The sequence below is a fragment of the Cydia pomonella genome, chromosome 19 (genome assembly GCF_033807575.1).
Source record: "Cydia pomonella isolate Wapato2018A chromosome 19, ilCydPomo1, whole genome shotgun sequence".
NCBI classification, from domain to species: Eukaryota; Metazoa; Arthropoda; class Insecta; order Lepidoptera; family Tortricidae; genus Cydia; species Cydia pomonella.
In genome coordinates this window covers 13538052-13562810 of record NC_084721.1, presented here as the reverse complement: position 1 = coordinate 13562810, position 24759 = coordinate 13538052, and the positions used below count along the sequence as shown (strand labels likewise).

The 24759-nt window shown below is 37.7% G+C and overlaps 2 protein-coding genes across 3 annotated transcripts in view; one reads left to right on the top strand and one right to left on the bottom strand.

The window, feature by feature from the left end:
- The window catches only part of LOC133528234 (serine/threonine-protein phosphatase 2A 56 kDa regulatory subunit gamma isoform-like), an 86554-nt gene that overhangs the window by 2488 nt on the left and 59307 nt on the right, over positions 1 to 24759 (top strand). The gene's annotated exons all lie outside the window — the stretch shown is intronic.
- On the bottom strand, positions 6512 to 10236 carry LOC133528187 (uncharacterized). The gene is made up of 2 exons (XM_061865452.1): positions 9762 to 10236; positions 6512 to 9674 (listed from the first exon to the last, which is right to left on the bottom strand). Exon 2 carries the CDS (start codon positions 8929 to 8931, stop codon positions 6928 to 6930), a length of 2004 nt encoding a protein of 667 aa, XP_061721436.1. The 5' UTR covers positions 8932 to 9674; positions 9762 to 10236; the 3' UTR covers positions 6512 to 6927.

Here is a 24759-nt window from a genome sequence, read left to right as displayed (position 1 = left end):
TTTTAAGCATACTCCTTTTCATTCCCCTTTGGCATGAAATTATCATCCATTTCGCCTTTGATGAGAATCTTCAAGTTTTACATGCATAGGTTCAGGTTAGGAGTAAGAAGTAGTTGAGTGAAATATACATATAAGCGCTTGCGAGATAGGGGTTGCGATCCTAGGTCTGGTTCGTAATCGTTAATGTTTTTTTGAGTGTCCTCTTAACCTTATATTCTGGCTTGATATGTATAGGTCTTTAATATTTGGAACATTGTAGTGTCCAGACAAGACTTTGTATGTCTCAATAAGATCGCCTCGCTTCCTTTATGTCCTCCAATGTTGTAGGACCTAATTCCTGAAGCCGTTCTTCATATGGCTTGTCTTTCAGTGAAGCAACCATTTTAGTTGCTCTTAGCTGTACTTTTTCCAGCAAAGTGATGTGTTTTCCAGCAAAGTGATGTCCTGATTTTATGTAGGACATTACCTAATGTTATGTCACAAATCTTATACTATTACTGTATCAATCATTGTCATGTAAAAGCTAAATGGAAATTTAACATTATTGGGCTGATATGCTGATGGATTCTATGGAAATCATCTACTAACAATTATGTGTTGTCTAATGACTATTCAGTCTATTTATTGTGTAATAATGTGTTGGTTGAAAAGGATACAAAACCATTCTGCAAAAAAATATTTAAAAAGCATGCCAAATTAAATGATGCATGTTTTAGTACATGTTTTCATTCAAGGTCCATTGTTACAAATGTACCTGTTGAAGTGATAGTGATATTATTGTTCAGTTTAATCATATGCATTCAAGCACTTTATACCAAATGATATACTTATCTGACATTGCACTCCATGTCACACAATTTTAAACCTACTGCCAACAACGTAGCTTATATATTAGTTTAAACACTTCACAGTTTACCCAAGTATTATTGTTTAGAGTATGTAAACACAGAGATTTGGCACCATCAATGATTTCTCCGTAGTGTACGTTACGCAGTTTTGCGAAAACGCACGCGTTTGCGGTATTCGAAAAATTTCCAGTTCTAAATTTGAATTTTTAAATTTAAACTGTGTATGTGTGTAAAGTGTAGCTGTATTGTTTAGTGTTACACGACTGCATTAAGCTCTATTGGACGTATATGTAATGGATAAACTATGACATTTTGAAACGAAATGATCATGGTAGTTCACATCTCAGTGGTATCCCGATTGCAATCTAAAGGCTCTTGGGGTCCCGTTATCTTCTTAATTCTAAGATAAAATATGTTTAGGTGGGATAAGATGAACCAAAACTTAGGTATTTTTTAAGACTGCATTGAGCTATTTTGAAGTTATAACTGAAGTGAATTGAATTATGTCAAACCTCATCTTGATCCATTGCCTTCTAAAACTAAGGACAGGGGTCCGGTTGTCTGAATTTATTTTAAAATTAGGGAATTTATGCTTGCTTACTTGATTTAATAAGTTTAGTTATGAACCAAAATTGAATGAAGTAGGTACTCGTAGGTATGTAAATGACACATTATTTTAACTTTGTTCTCTTATTATTTTACATTTACCGAAACACTATGTTATATATTTGTTTATGGTATATTGTATAGACAAGCCCCTTTGCAATGTATGCCAAATATGTTTATCCTTACACATAGAAAAAGGCGCGAAATTCAAATTTTCTATGGGAAGATAACCTTTCGCTGCAACATTTTTTAAATTTGCCGCCCTTTTCTACTGACGGAAATGGCTTGATGGACTATAACTAAATTACTGCAATTAATTATTATTTTCCTCAATGATGATTTTTTTAAATGAGAAGGATTTTTGTTTTTTTTTAATACTACGTCGGTGGCAAACAAAAATTTTATGCGTAAATAAAATACTCTAGGATCAATTCTTCCATAATATGTAATTACAAAAGCTTTAAATTTTATAAAACTCTCTTAATATTCATACTTGTGTCTTAGCGTTTTGGTAGTCCCCTTGCGCCCCATTGCGTAAATCTACTCCTATCAATTTATTTATTAACTGGCGAGTCTGGCGACCCGCCCCGGCTTCGCACGAGTTACACAAAACCTTAACAATAACACCTAAACCTTCCTCAAGAATCACTATATTTTATTTATGCATGTTTATTTATAATAGTAATGTTTAGATAGTGACTTTTATCTCTCTGTACTGATTTTCTTTTCCGCACCAATTGTAAGTGTCTGTTTGCCCCAATGGTTGACTGGTAGAGAATGCCTTAAGGCATTAAGTCCGCCATTTGTACTTTTTTGTATTGTGCAATAAAATAAATAAATATATATATATATATTGGTAGATGAAAACCGCATGAAAATCCGTTTCAGTACTAGTTTTTGAGTTTATCGCGTACATACATACATACAAACAAACAGATGCGACGGGGGACTTTGTTTTTTTAAAGTGTAGTACGTATAAACATATGAACAGATGCCCTGTCATTTGACAAATAAAAATATATCGTTATAGTTCATGTCATCCACGATGACGCGCAGATTTGTCATATCTAAACTTTGATAACATGATGGCTCCTCTACACAATGGCCCAGCGTAGGCCAGTCCAAGGGACGCATTTATGCGTTAGAGGGAGCAAGTGATATTGCTATCTCATTCCACCGTATAGCTGCGTCCCTTAGACTGGCCTACGCTTAGCCATCGTGTAGCGGAGCCCTGACAATACGTGTCAGTGCACGTGTCGTCGTGAATGACACGATCTATATTTGTATTAAAAATAGCTGCACTGTTAGTGTTATCGTGATACCCCTGATTAACTTTCACTATCAACTGCATTTTCTGCACTCGTGCGTTCGGTAACAGCAGGCTAGACTTGTTATTATTTATGAAGAATGCCATACATTTTAGCAACAATAGTACTGCTAAAATGTCGATTTTAAAGACACTATCAGCACTAGCTTATATGATGGCCGAAAACGTGTTTGTAAAGTAGATTTCCTGTAGTCCTCTTTATTAAAGTTTGGTTAATAAAAAAATAATTTAAATATTACTGCACTTAAATAGCCGGGTCCACACAGAGCGAGCATATGCGCGAGGCTAATCAAATTTGAGGTTCGTTCGCGAAATGGATGGCATACGAAAGATTGCGCGTCTCTTTTGGATGAGATTAACTTGGGACCGGGATCAGTGGATACTCGAAGACACGCCTATGCTAAATGCTCAGCAAAGGGCGATTAGTGGCTGAAAGTAATGATGATGATGATGCCACTCAAGATGAATTTAAATTAAAAGTTTTACGTTCTCTCAATTTAGGTAAGGTGGAGAAAACCGTCTTTCAGTAAGAACGTTTACATGCTGTTTGGCCCTTTTAACTCTTGCGTTTGTATACTTATACATATTATTATACCTATGTATACATATATTCTACTTACAAATGGTCGGTACGGTAGAGCATGAGCAAAGGTCTTCCTTTCTGATTGTATCGGAGCGATGTATTATACGAGAGCTCTTGCCCTGTGACGGTCTTCCCAACCAAAAATGTTATATGCCGCACTTCTTTACATTGACCTTACGTATGATCGTATTGAGTAGTACAGTAAGAGGCCTTTTCATCTGTGTTAGATGTTTTAAGCAGCATTCTGGTAACGACACTTGCGTTCGTGGCTGTATAGCCCTATGCGAGAGAGGATCCCACGTCCACACACGCGGCAGGTGTATGCTTCCCCAGGTGGGCGGGGGTTGAAGCAGGCGGTAACTGATCAGTGGATCTTCGATGGATCCTCCTACTGTATTTCCCACATGCACGGCAGGTGGGCGAAGTGCCCTCTCCGCGGATGCTGCTGCGCCTGGGACAGATGACTTTAGGAAAACTAATTATAAACCCGGATCTGGTGCCACCGTTTAGGCGCAAGCCAGGCACCTGCGTCCAAACCGACATCAACACCACACGTACTGACTTATCAAGTTATCATACCTGTGGATCAGGTCGGGGAGGAAAGAGAGGGTGGTACGGGTTCTGGGCAAGCCCGTGTTGGCATAGTACAGTATTTGATTCCAAATAACGCTCCAGTTCTGCCTGATCTCCTACTTATTTTTTACTTCCATAACAAACACTCGTTTGTAAATAAGCATATTGTATGGCACGCGTAACACGAGAGCACTCGGATGTAACTCGAGACAGTGACCTGCTAACGATTTGCATACTCTGTGTGCATTGTTAACGTCAACACGTGGTCGCACACATGACAGATATTAGTAGTGACAGTTATAAGACAGTATAATGTCAGTTAAGCATGCAAACTGAGTTGATGGCGGCGCTTCCATATTATACAAATACAAGCGTATTCGATACGGCCTCAGTGCACGCTGTTCAAATCCCTTGGAAGCTCAGCGCCACACTGCACGCCCCGTTGGTCGGTCACCACTGGGAGCGTACATTTAGATGTCAATAGACTGGATCATCGTAATCATAAACGCTTTGTACTGGTAATGCTTGACTGTTCATAGGATAGTCTCCGTTTACATAGAAGCAGCTTTGACTAAAACGATTCTGGCTGAAAAAAGGGCTCTTCTTGCAACTCCATTTGTTTGATAAGGGCTCCGGCTTGTCGCAGTTTCTGCAAAAACTACTAAATACGGGAATTGAATGAATAAAACTCAGAATTCCTGGGAGTCATTGCGTGAAGCGAACTATAACCTATACTATATTTGCCCATACTTTTATCAGTTTCAGTTTTAATCTGAGAATCCGATCCAACCCCTACGCGATAGGCACACTACAGATTACTCGTACGGACTACGGGTAACAAGGAGTGGGCGTTCTCGTGTATTGAAAGTACTTCACGCAAGTGAATGAAATTTACTATTACTACGTGTATTAAATGAGGCCAACTGTATACTATACAGTCATCAATGTCATCATCATGTACAAAAACATAGGAGCACTCATCATCATCATTAGCCTCTTGTCGCCCACTGCCAAGCTTAGGCTTCCCTTCGTGTATGGCACTTATCCAGGTCCTGGTCCAACAATGCCCCTCGATCTTCCGAACGTCGTCCACTTAACGAGCTAACACACAAGCCACGCGATTCTTTCTTCCGAAAGTAGCCACCAATCCATTAACATTTTGGTCCTCCTGCATGCCATCTGTTTCTGCCCTGACTAGTGCTTGCTTACCTATAAGCATAAAATATTGTTTCGTTACTTCATTATCCCATATTATAGGTACATTAAGAGACCAGAGGATGTCACCATAACAACTAGTGCCCTCAAAATTTATTAACCCAAATACGTGTAGTCCTGAGAGGCTTCAGAGTTATAGGGGTCAGACAGGATCTTACCGAACTTTCAGGCACTTAACTTGTCAGGGAAACTATTTATAGCGGTGGCCTGCGCATTTACTTTGCTAGATATTAACTGTCAATAATAGCTACAATGTATTAATCTAATATCAATTAGTGGGGTGTCGTGCTGTCAACCAATAGAATGATAAGTGTACTCTCGTGTTGTCGTGTCGAGGGATTTTATGACGTGGATGGGACAATAAACAAAGGCCAATCGGAATTAAAATATCAAAATGCATATTTTTAATTATACCTAGCTGAAAAAACCGCGTCAATGAGAAAGAACGTAACTGCCGCGAAGATACACTGTTATGATTTATAATGATATAGTATCTTGTTACGGAAACATACGGAGTTGTGGCGTTGTGGCCTGGTGATTGGTATTACTAGAAGTTAATTTTTCTAGCGATGGTTCAAGGCGTAACACAGAAAAAAATAAAGTACCTACATGAAAAAGAAAAAATCCCAGTGATTTTGAGTGTGCATAGAAATCAGAGATGGGCAAATCGTAATCGATTCCTGATTCCACGATTACTTGATTTTACTTTGTAATCTACTACTAGGTGTCAGATTACTTGTAATGTAATCAAGTGAAACGGTAAATTACCATTACATATTATGGAATCAGTAATCATCTATACAAATATTACCATTACTAATAATTGGGAATCATTGTCGATTGCAAATTACTGGAATTGTTGACTTGATTACTTCCAGATTACTTCTATATGTTAAGTGTCTTTTAAACGAAGTTTTCTCAAACATACAATTAAATATCGTGTTGACTGATTCGCATACGTGGCATCCGAATTTAGGGTCAATTTTAAGATCCAAGATGGCAGCAAATTTTTTTGCAATATTCTTTATTATACTCGTTTTCGACTAATTCGTATACAAAATGGATAGGTAATATAGGTATATTTTATGCAATTCCGTCCGTGCATTCTGAACTCATAATATGAATTATGATTCACAATGTGTAAGGCCGACCTAAGGGTTCCTGGTTGACTTGCGTGACCCTAAAAACGTGCCGCCATCTTAGATTTCAAAATGGACCCTAAATTCGGACTCTACTTAAGTATGCGAATTTTTGAGAAAACACTATACAAATCTCGGCGAGAAAAAAAGGATTGCTCAAAGAAACTCAAGATATTCCTGATTCCACATCCATCACACAACATGTATGAAATAAAAATAGTTTCTTCAATCATAAATATTAGTTTTATTTATTGTACTCAACTAAATAAAATTAAAATAAACTTGTCGCTATTACTTAAGCTTTAAATTAAATATGCGTAATTAAAATTAAGTACGGCTTTAAAATTTATCGTTTAACCCTTTAGTGGGTAACGGCAACGGTAACGCCTTGACTGTACTTGCAGTCGAGTTCATAAATATATGAGCATTTTCCATAAAAAAAAGGTTTTCCTAAAGTATAATTATGAATGATGAACTTTCCCATGTACATTTATTTGTGAAGCCCTGGCAATACTCATATATTTATGAACTCGACTGTACAATATCTTTCATTACAAAAGAGTGAGGTGGGTCCAGACACAATTGACAATATGAATTATCGGTCAGGTACAAAGCTAAGTGAATTATTTCTTAGATTTAAGAATGTTTTTCATTATTCAAGTTGGCTTTTAATATAACTCGTCGCTCAAAGTTCTCGTCTGTTAATCGGTTGCTTTTTGGAGTATTTGTCATAGTCGCATAAGAGAACAGTCGTTCTACGGGAGCTGAAGAGGTCAGAGGTGTATTATACTTCAGAAAAACTTTTTTTATCTCAGGATATTTGTTCAGGATATCTAATGACCGTGATGTATCTGATAGATATCCTAATATACAATATTCTGCTCTGATTGAGTGTCCGCCGCTGCCGCCGCTAGTGTTGCTGTCACTATTTGAATTACTGAAATCGTAAAACGCGTCATCAAAGTCATGTGTATGTTGAAATATCTCAGGCTCGATATTTGAATGATGTTGAGATTCCTCCGATACAGCCGTCAAAAACATATTTTTTAACCTAGCGTGATGTTCGGAATCCACGCATTGGTACCATGAGTTCTTGAACCTGGGATAGCTGTGAGCGGCGATAATTGCTTTTTCTGCTGCAGGTCCTGTAAGTTTCAATAAATCGTCGAAACGACTCTGCACTTGTTTTAATAATTGAACCGCAATTGGTTTACAATATTGATAATTGTTTTGCTGTAGGGCATGTACTTTTTTTTTAAGCATCAGTAGTGTTGGTAGCAATAAACCGTAATAGGTATTATTTTCTCCTTGAAGAATATCCAGTACTGCTGCTACGGGTTTCAAACAAGACAGATATTCTTCTATATAATTGAAATCTGTATTACGCAGCGGATTTTCCAAACCGAGCCCTTCATGTAGAACACTGTTTTTTTCTTTAATCGATAAAATTTGCTTTAGGGCATCATACATACTGTTCCAACGAGTTTCGCCTGGTCGACTAAGATTATGTCCCAATATATTTTGGATGATTTCAGAGCTTTTGGGACGATTCGCCATTTTCCAAAGACGATTACATTTATCTATTACACTCTTATGAATGTTGGACAGAGCAGTGTCAGTGGTAAGTAAATGTTTTAAATCTGTTGTGGCTATCAGATTCAAAGTATGGGAACAGCATCGCATATGATACGGTAGCAGTGCATGATCATTTAAAAAGTCAATACAACCTTTATTTGAATCTGAAATCATCAAGGGCTCTTCTTCGATATCATCATTAGAGACATTAGAAACGGTCTCACAATTGTCATTTGTTTCTATGCTACCTGGGTGAACTCCGAATTCTTTAAAAGCCTTAACAAAATTGCTACCATTATCTGTAGTAATAGCAACAATCTTAGGCAAATCTAAGTCAAATTCATGTAAAATGTCTCTTAGTAGATTAGTTATGCGTTCATAATTATGCACTCCCGGGAATCTCCGACATGCCAATGCCCTCGATGATCTTAGAAAAGTATCAGGATCGATCCAATGTGCCGTCAGGCCTAAAAAACTTCTTTTCCGGCTGGACCAGATATCTGCAGTTGCACAGATAAAATTTACCCTGCTCATTAAATCTTTAATTACTTTAACTTGATCATCATAATGTTGATTTATACGACGGGTCAAAGTTGTACGACTCATAATAGTCAATCCCAAACTGTCGACATGCAGTCTCTTTAAGATTCGAATGAAATGTGGATCTTCTACACAACTGAGTGGTATCATCGAATGTAAAAAAAATTTTACTACGTCGCTATCAAACTCTTCTTGAGAGTAAGAGCTGCTAGTTTTAAGCACTTGACGATTTTGAACTGATGTTGATTGCGGCTTTTTTCTTTTCTTCTGTATGCAATATGATTTGTATTCTTCAACACAGTCAGGTCCATGTTTTCTCTTCAGGTGTTTAATGAAGTTGGAAGAGCATTTTTTATAGCCTTTTACTTCAACGTTTAATGGTAAACATTTCACGCACGCTGCCACAGTGGACGAATTTGTTGTTTTAGACGTAATTTTGGAAAAAAACGTACCATCAAATAAAATTTCAGATTCGGAACTTGAGGCTGATGTTTCTTCGCCGACAGCTGGTGAATCCAAATCCATAGTGGAGTTATGGGATGGATTTATAAATTGGACTATTGGATTGTAAACCCGCTGAAGTGTAGTTACATTTGTCAAGTTCAATTGACATTGTCAGTGAGGCATATTATAATATTTTAGTAGGACCTCTTCAACGTTATCTAAATAGGTCTGATAACACAATTATAGCGGCAGAGACGATTCAAAAACATTATGCACTACATCTGTACTCTGTACACTTCCTTGGGAATTATAATCTGGTATCTGAAGTGTTTATTTAACACGTTCACTGCGGGAAAATCTTCAAGTTCGAGTACAGGTACAGGTGTAATGAATTATACTTACTTTACTATCGTATATTGATGAAAATTAATAAAATTTACCCTATCTATTTTAATTTGCTTTAGGACTCTCCCTGAAATAGTTGACAAGGCACGAATAATTTCCATAAAATACGACGGGAAAACATTATTTACTAAAATCGTCTGCATATTTTTCAATTTTATTTACAGCCTCAAACCAAAATGTTTCAAATACTTGTGGAGGTATCTTCAATAGTTGTTTTCTTAAATGTGATGGCTGTGTAACACATGTGCAATTATCATCTCTTAGGTCTTTATTGTAACGAAGGCCCTTTTCTTGGTGTTTTCGAAATACCTCCATTACTTCTTCCCAACAATCTTCAAAATCTAAAAAGTGTTTTCGTTTGAACATCACCTTCAGGCACCTCTCACGAAAATTTAGCAGACAGCAGCATAAATTGGGCTCTGTAAAATAAACAGGTACCTAACATAAATAAACATGACCTTTTTATGGTTTTAAAAATAATAACTATTATTTGTTTTATATCTTACCGTAATTGGCATTTCCTTGACGAATTTTGGTTATTTCTAATTTTGCCTGAAGTTCCATTTTAAAACATCGAAATTCCTCCACATCAATCATGCATGTCATTGTGTTATAAATATTAACCCAATTTTTAAGATTCAACACCAAAATTTAATGTGAAAGTGAAATGCTAGAATGACATGTAGACCAAAAACAATTTTAGTGACATTAACAAAATTATAAAATAAGGTTTGCCAATTAAGTAATAAGCCTGGAATTGAAGTAAAGTAATTCAGATTACTTAAGTACTTGATTACCGAGGAATCAATATTACAGTAGTGGATTACAATACCGATTCCAAAGGAATGGATGACAGACGTAATCAAAGTACAGTATTACATTAATTTTGATTACCCAAATAATCGATTAATGAGGAATCATGATTACTGGAATGTAATCGTGTAATTAATTCCAAAAGGAATCGATTACGTCCAACTCTGATAGAAATAGCATGATTAAAGTCTACCTTCCCCTTTCCATCACTGGACGTCCAAGTGTAGGGTGAATGCAATCCTTACGTTGTTACTTAATTATGTTGACTGATCATTTATCCGCTTGAAATTGCTTCGTCATTCTTATTGCACAGAGCTCAAGTATAGAATTCGCTTCCGTCATTTTTATTCCCTGTCAATTACGATTTAGCCTAGGCTCCCTTGCCACTTTTTATAAGGCAAGCCTAGAGTCAATCGCACGTTGGCAAAAAAACAAATTAAAAAACTATCCTATTATATTGCAGCTCTGCCAATAGTAATTCCATCTATTCTGGGAAGCTCGTGTGCGCGATCGATTTCTCAAATAAGGATTCCAATTAACACGTGTAGGCTAGTTTCCACTCTGACGCGTTTCTCGTTTGTTCTCTTTGTAGGTTATGGGATGTGGCGAGGGTTGCCAGACTTGACAAGGAACTATCGCGAACATCGAAGAATTCGTTTAAATGCATCTCTCACTGCATGCGCAACAGAAAAGGAGAAAGATTATCTTCGAAGTTTGTTCGTAATAGCCCCTTGATTACCCAGAAATTTTGGTGATTTGGCAGGATTGCAGCTGAGGTTTACCTATTGATTGAAGACTTGTAGATGGGAGAAATAGTAGATTAAGGAGGAGAAGGATTGAGGAGCGTTGAGCCTGGGGACCGAATTCCAGTGTGAGTTGGTTTTAAGTTGTAGTATGCAATTCACATTCAAAACTCCGTAGGAGGAGAAGTTTCGAAGTAAAAGATATAGAAATGAATTGAAGTTCGTCGCATGTTGTAGGTAATCGTTGTTTCATTACGAGTCAAACTTTTTGTTATAATTGACAACAAAAAATAATCTTTAATAAGGCCTAGTTTAATGGCTAGATGAAATAATTAGTTTTTATTCTTAGCGTATTGTTAAAAGAGCGTGTTGTATGATATCTCTGGAATTATATCAGGATATTGAATTTTACATCTGATAACCCTAACTGGGCACATACGGAGGGAACTATAGTAGTGGCACTAATTCCATCCAATCTACTCGTATATTAGGTATATACTGTAATACACAGTGCTGCATTTCCGTCCGAGTTCCAAGATCAAGCTGACACCGCTGCATGTGTATGTACCTATAGTATACTATTAGTTGTGTCAGTTCAATCAGCGTCACTTCCTCCCCCTCCCCAAGGGGCGGCTTTCTAAAACTAAAGAACTCGAGTCTTTTAAAAGACTTAAGTTTATGACAAGTTTAATTCAAGTTAATACTAAATTGGTAAACTCTAAATAACATAGTGGAGATTTAAAGAAAATGTAAAAGCCTCAAGTCTTGAAGCGCTTCACACACCTTCAGTAACTGACGTCAGGGTTGCAGCAATACGTAGAAGTGAGATGCAGATAGGTCTATGTATAGACATAGACCTATCTGCATCTCACTTCTACGTATAAAATTTAGCTATAGATAGCTATAGCTGCGTCCCCTGTCGCAAGTTACTGAAATTAGGTGTGTGAAGCGATTTACCGATACTCATCATTCTCCTAGCCGTTTTCCGCCACAGCAACTGCTTTCTACCGTTGAGCTGAGGGTGTCGCTGGTGCGCTTTCAAGTGACTGATGTAGCTAATCTTAGTGTCGAGTTCTGTGCGTCGCCTGGCTTCGAATTATGCCTCCACTGTGGACGGTCACCAGAGGGAGTGTCCTATTGTTGGCTCTAGCGCCGATACTAGCTGAATGTGAACGTGCCTTAAGCGGGACGATCCCAAATAGGTGCGCAGACGTTCAAACCAAGTTATTATCAAAGACTTGTCAACTCGTTAGCTCGAACCGATAGACGCATGACCTGACGCCTGACGTCACAAAGTTGGCATTCGCTTTCAATGACGTGGTCTACTTGCACCTCGTTCGCATTCAGGATTGTAAATGCCTGAAACTATTTAAAAAATGAAGTATGAAAAAGTTAAAACACGCGCTTCGCAACATCCAGACCATTAGGTACGTGACATGTAGATCTTGTCATTCACGAAGACGCGAGCCTTAACTCGTATTGTCATATTATTAAAGGTTAGATTTGACAAATCTGCGCGTCATCGTATATGACACGATCTATGGGGTTGACTAGTCGAAGTATTTTACAGATGGCGCCAGCATAAAAAGTAATTCAGGCATTTTTTCGTAAAAATATAAAATGATCACGGGTAGAGTCCTGAGAATAAACACTTTAATTTATACTGCATCGGTGGCAAACAAGTTATACTGTTTGTAAGATGTATGTACATGAGCTATATGATTAATGATTAGGTATGCACGGTAACGTTATTATTCAATACCTTAATTTATTATTGGAGGCTCAATCGTCCCACGTGATCCTTTATTTGCATTTATTTTCTCCATTTAGCAGCTCAATATTTATCTTTAAAATAGCATGTTATTCTCAAGGGTCGTACCCTGTAAATAGTGCATGGGCGTTAACTCCCACGCAATTGAATTAAATGAAGCTGATATTGACGAGCAAATGCAATTAACGAGTGCAGAAATTTTATTTCGAATCGAAGTAGCAATTATATTTCACCCCGGGCACTTCAGTTGTTACAACCCGTGTATTATTTAATGGAATAGGTATCGGTATTCGTGAAATGCTACAATTGAAAGTTTTGTTTAATTCAATTATATAAAACTATTATTTTGTTGTTCCGGTATTGAGACTTGTAGGCTGGTTACAGAGAATAACCATTTGAAAACACAGTCTGCAAATATTTAGTATGAAAAAAAAACCGTCTTTTTTTGTAAATTTCTTTAAATAAATAGAATCGCACGTGGAACATTTCAACCTTCTCATCTCAATAAAGGTGTCAGTTCGCCAGCTACCCCGCAACGCACCCACAATCTGCACTTTCAAAACATAAACAAGTCTATAAATACTTTGTTTGCCCCCCGCCTAAAGTGGGCGTGTACCGACGTACGCGCAGTGTCACGTTCCAATGACCGCTGACATTTATACATTTCGAGTGACTTACTACATATCTCGATAGCATAAACACCAAGAAATTCCTTTCCTTTCGGTTCCGACGAATCCGCCCGGCTAGCTCCTGAGGGCCTAACGCAAAACACGAAAATTTCGTTATTTGTCTCTCTATCTTCATATGCAAGGAGGTAGACAACGAAATTTAGATTTTCGTGTTTGCGGTAGTCTGGTCCAAAACTTAGTACCCTTACCATTCAACTGAAACGTAGTTCCTCTCGTTTGCACCAATGACAATATGAAAGAGATGCTTTGTGAGTTAGTGTACGCAGTCGCTAGCCAATATGTCAGTGTCAAACTCGTGGTAAGGATCTAGGTCACTAGTCACTTACGAATCTTACGATACAAGACTTAGGTCAACGCGCTCGCTCATAGGAATACACAAGCAGGTAGTCTAGAAATTTTGGGAGAGCCACGTGTGCGACGATTTGGGACGGGAATAAATCCCGTTGGATTTATGTTGACTTTGATGAATTTATGCGCTCATACGCTGCGGTGGCTCGTGTATCAAATAGGTAACCAAGAATTGCTTAGTCTTTTTTTCTTTTTCACCTAAGCTAAAATAGCTATAGGTTTTGGACCCGGGTACGTCTTTAAACTACGTCCAAAAGAGAGGTATGGGCATTGTGAATGTCATCTCGCTTTGTATGGTAGGGCACAGCACAGCGGATGTCATTCCAGATCTAGAGCAAGAGCCCAAATGGGGACGTACCTCCACCTTACAGAAAACCGCAGCCAAATAACACTAGACCATACTCATAGTGTTGTGCTCCTGCCGGTGAGTAATGTTTCCAGAGCTCAACGAGGGTGCGGAGTGTTAGGGTCGGCAACGCATATGTGACTCCTCTGGAGTTGCAGGCGTACATAGGCTGCGGAGACTGCTTACCATCAGGTGGGCTGTATACTTGTTTGCCACCGACGTAGTATTAAAAAACCGGACAAGTGCGAGTCGAACTCGCCCACCGAGGGTTCCGTACTTTTTAGTATTTGTTGTTATAGCGGCAACAGAAATACATCATCATTGAAAATTTAAACTGTCTAGAACTAGCTATCACGGTTCATGAGATACATGCTGGTGACTTTAGCAGTTTGTTCTTGAGCGTAAGTAATGTTTTTAAGTCAATACAATTTGTTTTATCACTTTTATCAGTGAATTTATTTCTAAAAAACACTAAAAATACAATCATTAAAAAATACCACTAAGAACTAAGAAATAATTTAGCAATAAACTAGTTAAGTTTAAATTAAACTAAACCTAAACTAACCTATAGAAACTACTCGAACATCGATGCGGGATTGGCATCTTTCGGTGAAGTAAACCAAATTATCCCTTTAAATGTCTGACTGGAACCATGAATTTGTAATCTCAGCTGTGCGAAAAGTTTACATCACAATTTAAATTTGGAAGAGCATCGTTGAATGATGTCATGTCCGTTATAAATATTGGGGCTTGCTCTAACGCTGACAGCTTAAATATGTGCAAACTTTACAATTGGCCTTCCAAATTTAGCACAAGAACGCAACAATATGAGTTTGCTTGAGGCTTAAGTATTGCGGCCCTAATTTTCGCGGTTATTTCATGTAATTTTCGACGGCATTCCTAATATTATTAGACGACTTCGCCTGTTTGGGGGTAAGATATTTTTTTATTTCTCATGCTGAAAGAGGGTTATATATAGGGAGTGTGCAGAAAGTGATACATTTCTGCACTAGAGCATTTTACTTTCTAAGTAGCATTTTTTATTTTTTTACGATAAGCTGGTTGGTTTTATTTAAATGGATTTTGTGTACAATTTCCTGTCTGATATTTAACTCCCCATTCCATAAATAACGATACTTATACCCAAATGGTTCATTGAATGTACCCTCAGGAAATGCTATAAAAATTATACTTCATGTTTAAAAAACACTGTTAATTTACTTTCCTCATATTCGAAATGAAAAGTAGAGTGTTTAACTCGGGTGAACGGCACAATTTCAGCCTCGGTCTATTGGCGCTCTCACTGCGTTTGAGCGCTAAATTACCTCGGCAGAAATGAGAGTCTTTCATCCCTCGGATAAAAATCTACTATTAATTGGGTCCCATTGATTAAAACTGGATTGATTTAGATTAATACTACAATTACCACCAATCATCATTATACCTACTAAAATGAATTTGTTTGTTTAAAAGTTACACCATCGGAAATTCAAATCTTTTGAACATTTCGTTTTTATAGATCGTGTCATTCACGAAGACGCGTGCCTTGAGTCATAATGTCATGTTATTAAAGGTTAGATTTGACAAATCTACGCGTCATCGTGGATGACACCAACTATACTGATGATGTGATGGCTTCGAAGTCTATAAATATTTTATGCACCATAACGACTTAAGTTTCACCTAAAGTTATTCTTGCGTTATCGGTTGGTTACGTTCTGACTTCTGATGACAGTTGGCGCTATAAATTCCGAGTTAAATGCTGAGCTGTTTCGTCTCTTTACTGTATACTTATTCGTCAAAACTCGTGGGCCAACATCGTAAACAAAAGAATAAAACTCCGGGTAGTTTCGACATTAAAATTCAAACTACGTCATGTATTACCAAGAGGTAAAAAGAAAGAATTATATCATCCCCTTATAAGTAATACTAGACTAGGTGAAATATAAGCTGTGTATCAAAAAAAAACAGGAGTCAGCTGCTCAGCAGGCGAACAACCTCTCCACGTCCCCATAGATTGTAATTAGTTTCAAGTAGGATAAGGCAACATTCAACAAATTTTAAATTTAAATTGCTCTGTACATACATTAACAAACATACATCACACACTACACTATTTGACCATAACCATTTGAAGGGAAACGGCATTCATACTATTTCCCCTCTGCCAAAGCATAGGTACAACTGTGCCTATGGCGGTGGATGTTGTGACTCGTCCGTACACAAAAAGAGATCGAGGTGTGCAAGATTTGTCTTTGACGTGTGTCATTTTCTATGAATTTATGTCGTCATTACGGTTCACTGTTGTCTTGTAGAAACTTTTTTGACATATATATGTTTCGCATAATGATACTTGGCAGAATTAACGTTTGGCAGAAACACCTTACGCAGAGTATGCTTTGCCATAAATCAATTCGCAGATTTTTATAATATCGAATCTTATATTGCCATAATGTTTATGAGCATAACTGTCTTCTAAACGAATAGTACTTTCGCAGATACTTTTTTTGCATAATATTTAGGCGGCATAAGTTTGAACCCTCTAATGCTTGTGGTTTTTGAGAAAAACGCATAAAAATGTTTTTTTTAGAAGACCGACATATAACATTTATTGCAGTGAAGACCTTCATAGGGCATGATTTTACTAATTTTATATGTGCATTGCTCGGACACAGTCAGAAAGAAGAAAGCTGTCCTTCTGCTCTACCGACCTTCTTTGTACAAATCCAAGAGGTAAAAGCGACGAAAGAGGTTTTAGACGATACTCCCTTATAGACGGTCTTCGCCGCATTGACCTTAAGTTGTTTTCGTACTGATTCCGCTAAGGAAGTAGGTTAACTAGCAAAGGCTTCTAGATGGGATCAAGTTCGCTAGTTCCCTTAGGAAATACGACGACGTATCTAAAGTTCCAAGCATTATTATGTTGCATTGTTTATTTGTTTAGCAACGTTACGTATATTGCTGTTGCGTTGATATTTGTGCTTGTAATACTTAACTGCCGTGATATGCCCAGATATCTTTAGCGTAAATATTACCAAAAACGTATCGACTTATAAGTACGAATTATTTTTTCGTCTAGTAGCATCGTTGACATTCAAAGACAAAGTATAAAGGCAAAAGCTGAGAATCGCGAATTCGCGAATAACTGACAGAACTGAATCAGTGGGCCCCTTCAGGCACGGCACAATCACTACACGGTGCAAATCGCTCAAAGACACATGTCATAGTGTCCATTAGAACTTGATTGTCCCATTTGCTTTAAGATTGCCGAGAATCTTTTACAACAGTTCTTGATACACAATAGCCTGGCAAAATGTCGTCTGGCTTGTTAGCCGGTCTATTTGAGATGAGACTAGAATCTAAACCCGTCTAGCACTTTCTGTTAGTACGTGCTAAAGAAAGAGGAACAGTCGTGTGAAAAAGTTGAAATCTATAATAATAGATCTAGAAACGCAAAACAAAGTCAGTGGAAATTACAATTAGATTTAGCAATATCTTCTAGTATAAATAGCAAAACCAGACCGCTGTGTAAATTGCATAGAATCCCTGCTTTATTTAATTGGTAGGTTGCCATTGAATTGCATCTAGCTTTCTATATCTGCCTTGAGCAATTGTAATAAAACATTATAATGCCTACGAGGTACAATGTTTCACTTAATTGTTTATTCTTATACATTATTATAGTTTTATTTGGATAAGAGAAGTTTGTAATAACAAGGAGTATTCTACAAATCTGCAGTTTGCCACAGTTATAATACAAAAGTTAGTATTATGTAGATCCCGCCAATTTAAAGTTTGGTATTGTACATAACATACAATCTCGAGCTAGATATTCATGACGGTCAGCATCAAAAGCAGCGGATCGACCTACGCGTCAAAAGCGTGTATATTCAAACCATTTCGACAGGGACCGATGGATTATGGTCGTTTCATCGTTTATCCGGTTTGTCGTTATAAAGGTTTTTATTGAAGTAGCTTGACAAAAAGAGATAAAAGATATGTTTTTAAGGGGTGTACCGAAAAAAACTGTAAACTTCAAATGAAAAAAATGATACGATTGAGAACATACTATGTTTTTTTTAGATTGAGATAGAATTAGATTTAGATTTGATTTATTGCATAACAAATCTTCGCAGATATCACCTCTGTTAACAAAAGTGTACAAATACTCGTCATTATTATCAGCCATCATTAATAAAAGTCCAATACCACTGCTACCAGATGCATACGTTTCCAAATTTTCCAACACACATGTTCCGAAACCTTACAATCAAGTTATTCATAAATGACTCACTCTTCCGAATGTTTATTTTGTAGAGAAAGTTGGTGCGTTTTTGCCCAAATGAGGAAAGTGATAGTTTATGCACTAGACGCGAAAGTTTTAATGTTATTGAATTTGTGCTATTGATCGGAATGCTCTGAAAATAGCGTAGACTGTTTGTGTCGGACTGAATTTTTTAAAATGTTCGTGTCTGCTGCTACGGCGGCGAATTTTGGCGGGCGTACTCTGTCCATCATCTTCAAGAAAGCTCAGGTGAGTTGTGTTATAAACATATAGCGTTTAACACGTTGTAAATCTCTAGGAATATTCGTTTGTTTTTATGGTTTAAACATAGACTTAGTAGTAAGCGAACTGTGTACAAACGTGCTATAATAATACAGTAAATGTGGCGAAGACCGTCTATAGATAAGAGAAGACCACTACAAGCTCTTTCGTCGCTCTTAACTCTTGCGTTTGTATACATTATCCACTTACAGAAGGTCAGTAAAGCAAAGAAGTCCCACTAGATCCATTTGTCATTTAAACTGGATCTATTACTAAAAAAAGTTCTCGTTAGATCCATCGGCCGGAAGTTGGATCTAACGAACAAAAAAATTCTCACTAGATCCATCTTGGATCTACTGGTTGGATCTATCGAGAATGAAGGCAGGAGTGAAGCTCTTTCTTTCTGTGTCTAAGCGACTTACGCATACAAATACAACAAAATTTATATGCCGGTCTTCCCCACTTTGACCTTATCTATCACAATGGCGTAGCAAAATGTTTCAATCCGCGTGGTCATTAATAATAAGTAGCTGAACTTTGTCATTTTTTGGCCACGCAAAAAGAAGCTATAGAGGGAAAATCTGATACGGTGACACGCTTAAAAACTGTTTAACTCATACCTTCCATCAGTCGCCTTTACATCATCTAAAACGCACAGTGTGTGCTGTATTTAGGCGTTTTATCCAAAAGCTCCTAAAAAGTCCGGATCCGGCCGCATTACCGGATCCCTAACCAGCATTGCATTGGTGTGGTTGGTTCTGCGACAAATGTGACTTTTGCGCGGATTTCGGCCTTTTTAGCACAGGATAGAGCCCTGGCGGCAGCAAATCTACTTAAGGTCTAAGGAGATGAATCATTATCAACATTCAATATAACTAAAAGCGTTGAAAAGGGGTATTCAAACATTAGAAACCCTAAAAAATCCCGCGTGTTTCCATTAATTTCATGATACGCTCTAGTGTAGTTTAATTGTCAAGTTACTGCATACACTGTACGTCTATTTTAAAGAAAATTCACGATTCTGCTCATTTGCCCGAGGGAACTATTTCCAGTAGATTTTATTATCGCTATGTCCTTTCTCTACCCCGTCTGAAATAAAAGCTCTTGCACGAAAGTCAATGGCTTTTAACTCCTGGTTTTAATTACGATCTTATTGCTGTTAACTAAAGAATCTTTATTGAAAATCTACATTTTTTATTTAATGCTACCAGTACTCTGGGTCCTGCAACCTTGTGTCAGGTCAAATGATCTTTTATAGAATAGAAACGTTTATTTGCAAGAATACGTAGGTACAAGGTGGTATAAATAAATAATGTCACAGTATTCAGCCGAAACAGCATGCAAATGTTCAAATGTACTTAAAATCTACTTATCTAAATCCTTTCATTACGACTCATTAAAAAAGTTATATCAAACTACCCCCGAACCCTAAACTCTGGAAAGGACGTATGATAGTTTTCATGAATCATCATTACCATCATCGTCCGACGAAATCGCGGGTAGAAGTTAGTATAGCATAAAAACGAAATATACGGCCAGCATACTGCGTGATCTTTGCCTGATTTACAATTTATAATGGCAACTAACGGTGCCCCAGCGTCACCGGGCACAATTTGCATACGCAACGGCTCATGACAGTCATGACCCCGACGTACTGCGGCAGAGTCCCATTTTCACACCACTCCTGTATAACATGCGATCTTATGCCTACTGACGCACTGACCACATCTTCGCTGACCATAGATGAACCTTCCGTATTTGCAATAAGGTTTATGAATTAGCAGTTAACAGTGTGATTAAAGCATCTCATTTACGTTATAGTTTCAAGTTACATGTGACATTTGGCTTCGGTCGGTATCATATGTTCAAAGTTTTAATTTCATTGCAAACTTCTAGTGATATATGACATTTTGTACTTGGGTTGAATCGACTCCCATCTGCATAGCATAGGCTTGCTTTGATTTCGATGCGCAAAACTTTTACGATTGGAATTCCAATTAAGCAATGCTGCGATAGCGTATTCGAACCTGATGGTAGAGAGTAAACTTTAAGCTATTAAAATTAGTTAATGCCAACAGAAGTTCCAGGCGTCCATAGGCTACGGTGACTGCTTACCACCAGGTGGGTCGTATGCTGGTTTGCCATCGATGTGGTATTAAAAAAAAGAAAAAAGTTATTTAAACCCATCTTTATTATCAGATCCACTAGTACAGTATGGTGTCATAAATGTTTTAAAATTTCATAATATGGACTTATCGAGTCCATAAATACCTAATACAAATCTCAAAGTGCCATGTGACATTTTCGCTTCAGACGGCGGGATCAAATATCTACAAAGTGCTGCAGCAGATTTGATTTCGTTGCGGAGCTATTCAAAATCCGATTTATGTCACCACGAGAGTTTTATGCTCACTCCAACGTATTTTGCGCTAGCTGCAATGATCCAAAAAGTAAAAGCTAAAGTTGATAAATAGAATAACAGATTGGCGACTGGTCCAAATAACTTTTTATTCGTTTGTGTCCTTCAGATTGATGGACTGACGGCAAAAGATATGTTAGCCGTTCATCAGTTCGATGGACTTACGGCATTTGAAAAATCGCGGGTTATGCTGGTTTCACTCGAAGGCAGAAGAGTGAGGCAGTAGGATAGACAGAACAGTACTAATTAATACAATTTTAACGCGGCGATCGAGGCAGAATAGTACGGTCAGGACAGTTGATAGCCAGCCGGTTTATTTTATCGGGACAGTTGCCTTCTCCCATCACGTTTATAATCAACTGCCCTGGGGTGGCCTCCTATGAACAGGAAAGTAGTGCAGTGCGGGGGTGAGCTGGGGAGTGTAGTTCTCGATGGATAATCTTGTTGGTGTGAGAATGTAGTTCAAAAGAAAATTATTAATAAATATTCACTAATGATATTGATACATTCAGATATTTAACTAGCGAATAATAAAAATATGGAGGACGCCTGCGTCGGAGCTGTCCGTTTGTACTACTTACTCGTGAACACAGTGAACGTCCACTGCCTTCCCAATTACACTGTCCTGTAAATATTCACCCCCCGGGTGAAATCGGCATTAGAGGGTCACTTCTGCGAATAACCCAGAACTTGAACAAATGGATGATGTGAGTCCTTAAGAGTTTTCGAATTTAATGTGTTTAATAAAGGTTTATTAGGTACTTTATTTTGCACTACATTGCAGAACTGGACTGAGATGCGACATCTAGGTATACCAGCAGTTACAATAACTTTTCTAACTCGGTCTTTAAGAACAGATACAAAAAAAAAAACGAAGTTTCTTAGACCGAATGAAATGAAATTTTCCTATCAGGTCTATCTATATTCCCCGATATACATGTTTCACATCACACTAGAACAATGACGTTATACCGGTCCGGACACTGACACAAAACCGATTTCATCGTATGTGCATTTAAAAATTCGTTCAAATATGTGCATTATTGTATAAGGATAAGGTATTCATTGGATTAGTTTTCCATATACGGTGGAAATGCTAAACGCGGCAGTACGATGACGTCATTGTTCCGAGGTGCTATATGCCATAAGACTATTCAGACTATTGCAATCAATCTTTGTAATTGATTGTGGTGATTTGTGGAGTGTTTTCTGATGCCGTATCTTTATTAATGGATCTCCCATGCATACCAAGATCTATTACCCGTACTTTTTACTGACAATAAACCTTATTCCAAAGAGGTAAAGTCCAGTAATATTTAGTTAATGTTGCTGTAAGTAAACCATCGCCATATGTGATTTTGAGAAGATTCTATGAAATAACTGAAATACTTCTAGAAAATAAATAATAAGAACAATAAAACAGTTAAGCCTGCAGATCCTGCATTTTAGGAAGTCACTTAATAATGTCATCGACGAACATGTGATAATATTTATTAACATCGTTAAAATGTACTCATACACGTGTCACTCCAGTTTAATTTAATACAACGACCTTCCCAGAGTAAACACCAAATTCTATTTATTATATTCTAATGTTCTTCGACGTCACCGCGTGGAGGCGTGTCGCGCTATGCGCACATTATAGATATCGTCCTTATCTGTATGTCATTAAGATTGATATGTTACTCACTTAAGAACATTCAGAAGGCATTGTAATGTTAATTCAATAAGTGGCTTCTTTGTTACGTAATTCTTGTCTTATAAACTGCTAAGCTCTGGACGATGAAGCCTTGTCTGTGTATGTGTTTGTGGGCGCCGCGTACGTCCAGTCCGCGGCCTTAGTCATCTTGTTGCTTTTTTTCGAGAACGATTTTTCTGCTCACCCACGATTTTTGATATATGAAAGTTTAAGAGACATTTTCCCGTTGGAAAAGACGGTTGTTTTATGCACTTTGGATCAAAGTAACTTGAATATAAACGTATTGATAATGGTATCTGTAAATATGGAAGAATGTAACTGTATCTGTAGTATTATTTACAATAACAATATACATAATGGATATATACAGATGATTACTATAACTGGCTTATATCTAAAATAGGCCCTTGAGGCATTGTACCAAGGATGCTGGCAGCATTTCCTCGTTGTATCGCAATACTGATACGTTGTGCGAGGAAACCGCCAGCGCCAGCTCTTCGGTCACCAGTTACGTCAACCAGACGTTTTCGCGATTTCTCCAAAAAACTTGTGTGCGATGGGAACCCATGGACCTAGAGTTTCAACGCCAAATGGTACAAAATGGTACTCTCTACCGAGGCTCTTATTTAATTATCTGTAGTTAATGTATTTAAATGTAAAACAAGTGCCGAGTCATTTGCCATGCTAAAATATATCACGTATAAAAGCGTATTAATTTATTTGGCTGTGTTTTCATATCCAAGAATCTGTGCTATGAATATTATGATATCTTTTCAAACGTCACAAGTAAGCTTTGCGATTACCAAAGTTCTCAATTTTTCAGTTAACTAGTTACCTAGTAGGTTACTAGGTAAGTACGCGATCCACTTCGTTTATTCGTCTATTTACCTCTCTATCGTTCGAATATGCAAGAGTGATAGAGAGAGAGATTACACAATAGCAATTTTCAACTTTCGCCGTAGCCTTCTGGTTCTCTTATATGGTGTATAAAGTACAGTCACCATAAAATATATCAGAGCGGCCAAGCTGTTCTCAAATATTTGCAGTGGCGGATTTGCCCTAAGGCTTGAGTGGGCTCGAGCCCAGGGCGGCTCTAGATATTAGGGGCGGCCGTCTATGTAGAAAGGTGCTGAGAAAAGGGCGGCAAGTTAGTACTTAAAAAAATGTTAATCTTTATTTCAGGCAACTAGTGACCCATAGTTAATACCTTAAAACTAACATACATATTATAACAAAGCTAAACACTATAAATAACATAATGGTTGCGATGCATTACGTAACCCCGCTGTGTCAGGGAGCCGGCCGCGGAACCGCCGAAACTTGACACCTTTCGGCCAAAACTCCTGCTTGTTGAAGCCTACGTTCTAAGGACAGGACTTACTTACTTAATAAGGAGCCTAGGGCGGCCAACGGTGCAAATCCATTACTGAATATCTGAACAAAGACTCGCATGTTCAGATATTTATAAGCACCTTAGCCGCTTCGATATATCTTATGGCGACTGTACAAGTGGAGTCGGTGGCGTTGATCCGCCGCTTGTAATATCGCAGCCTTGACATTGGATATTGAATTGTGGATAATGTTTATTTGATTGATTGAATATTTGTGTTTGAGCGAGTAATCAATCTTTTCCATATTATCGTTGGTTTTCTTGACTTAGGTACCATTATCCTGGTAATAATGAACTTATAAATGACCAGGTAGATAGGTACAGGTAGAAAATCGTTTCTTTGAAAAGAGTAATTTAATTATCTTAGAACTCAATTGTTATTAGACCCTTTACGATAAATAGTTACTAAAACTGTCTAGGTCTTTATGAATATGCTTTAAATTTCTAACTTCTAATCAGCAAACAAGTGCCATTGTGTCATACATTGATTAATAATGAGTAGTCCATCTAAGCTAACTTTGCACCGACTGGAACAGAACAAATTGAAGGAGTCTAGCCGTTAGGCAGAGGATACTTTGCAAATGAAGGAGTCTAGCCGAACTGATAGGCAGAGGATACTTTGCAAATGGAGGAGTCTAGCCGAACTGATAGGCAGACGATACTTTGCAAATGAAGGATCTAGCCGAACTGATAGGCAGAGGATACTTTGCAAATGAAGGAGTCTAGCCGAACTGATAGGC

Excerpts from the sequence above, each read along its gene's own strand:
- LOC133528187 (XM_061865452.1), bottom strand. The coding sequence starts at position 8,931 with ATGGATTTGGATTCACCAGCTGTCGGCGAAGAAACATCAGCCTCAAGT.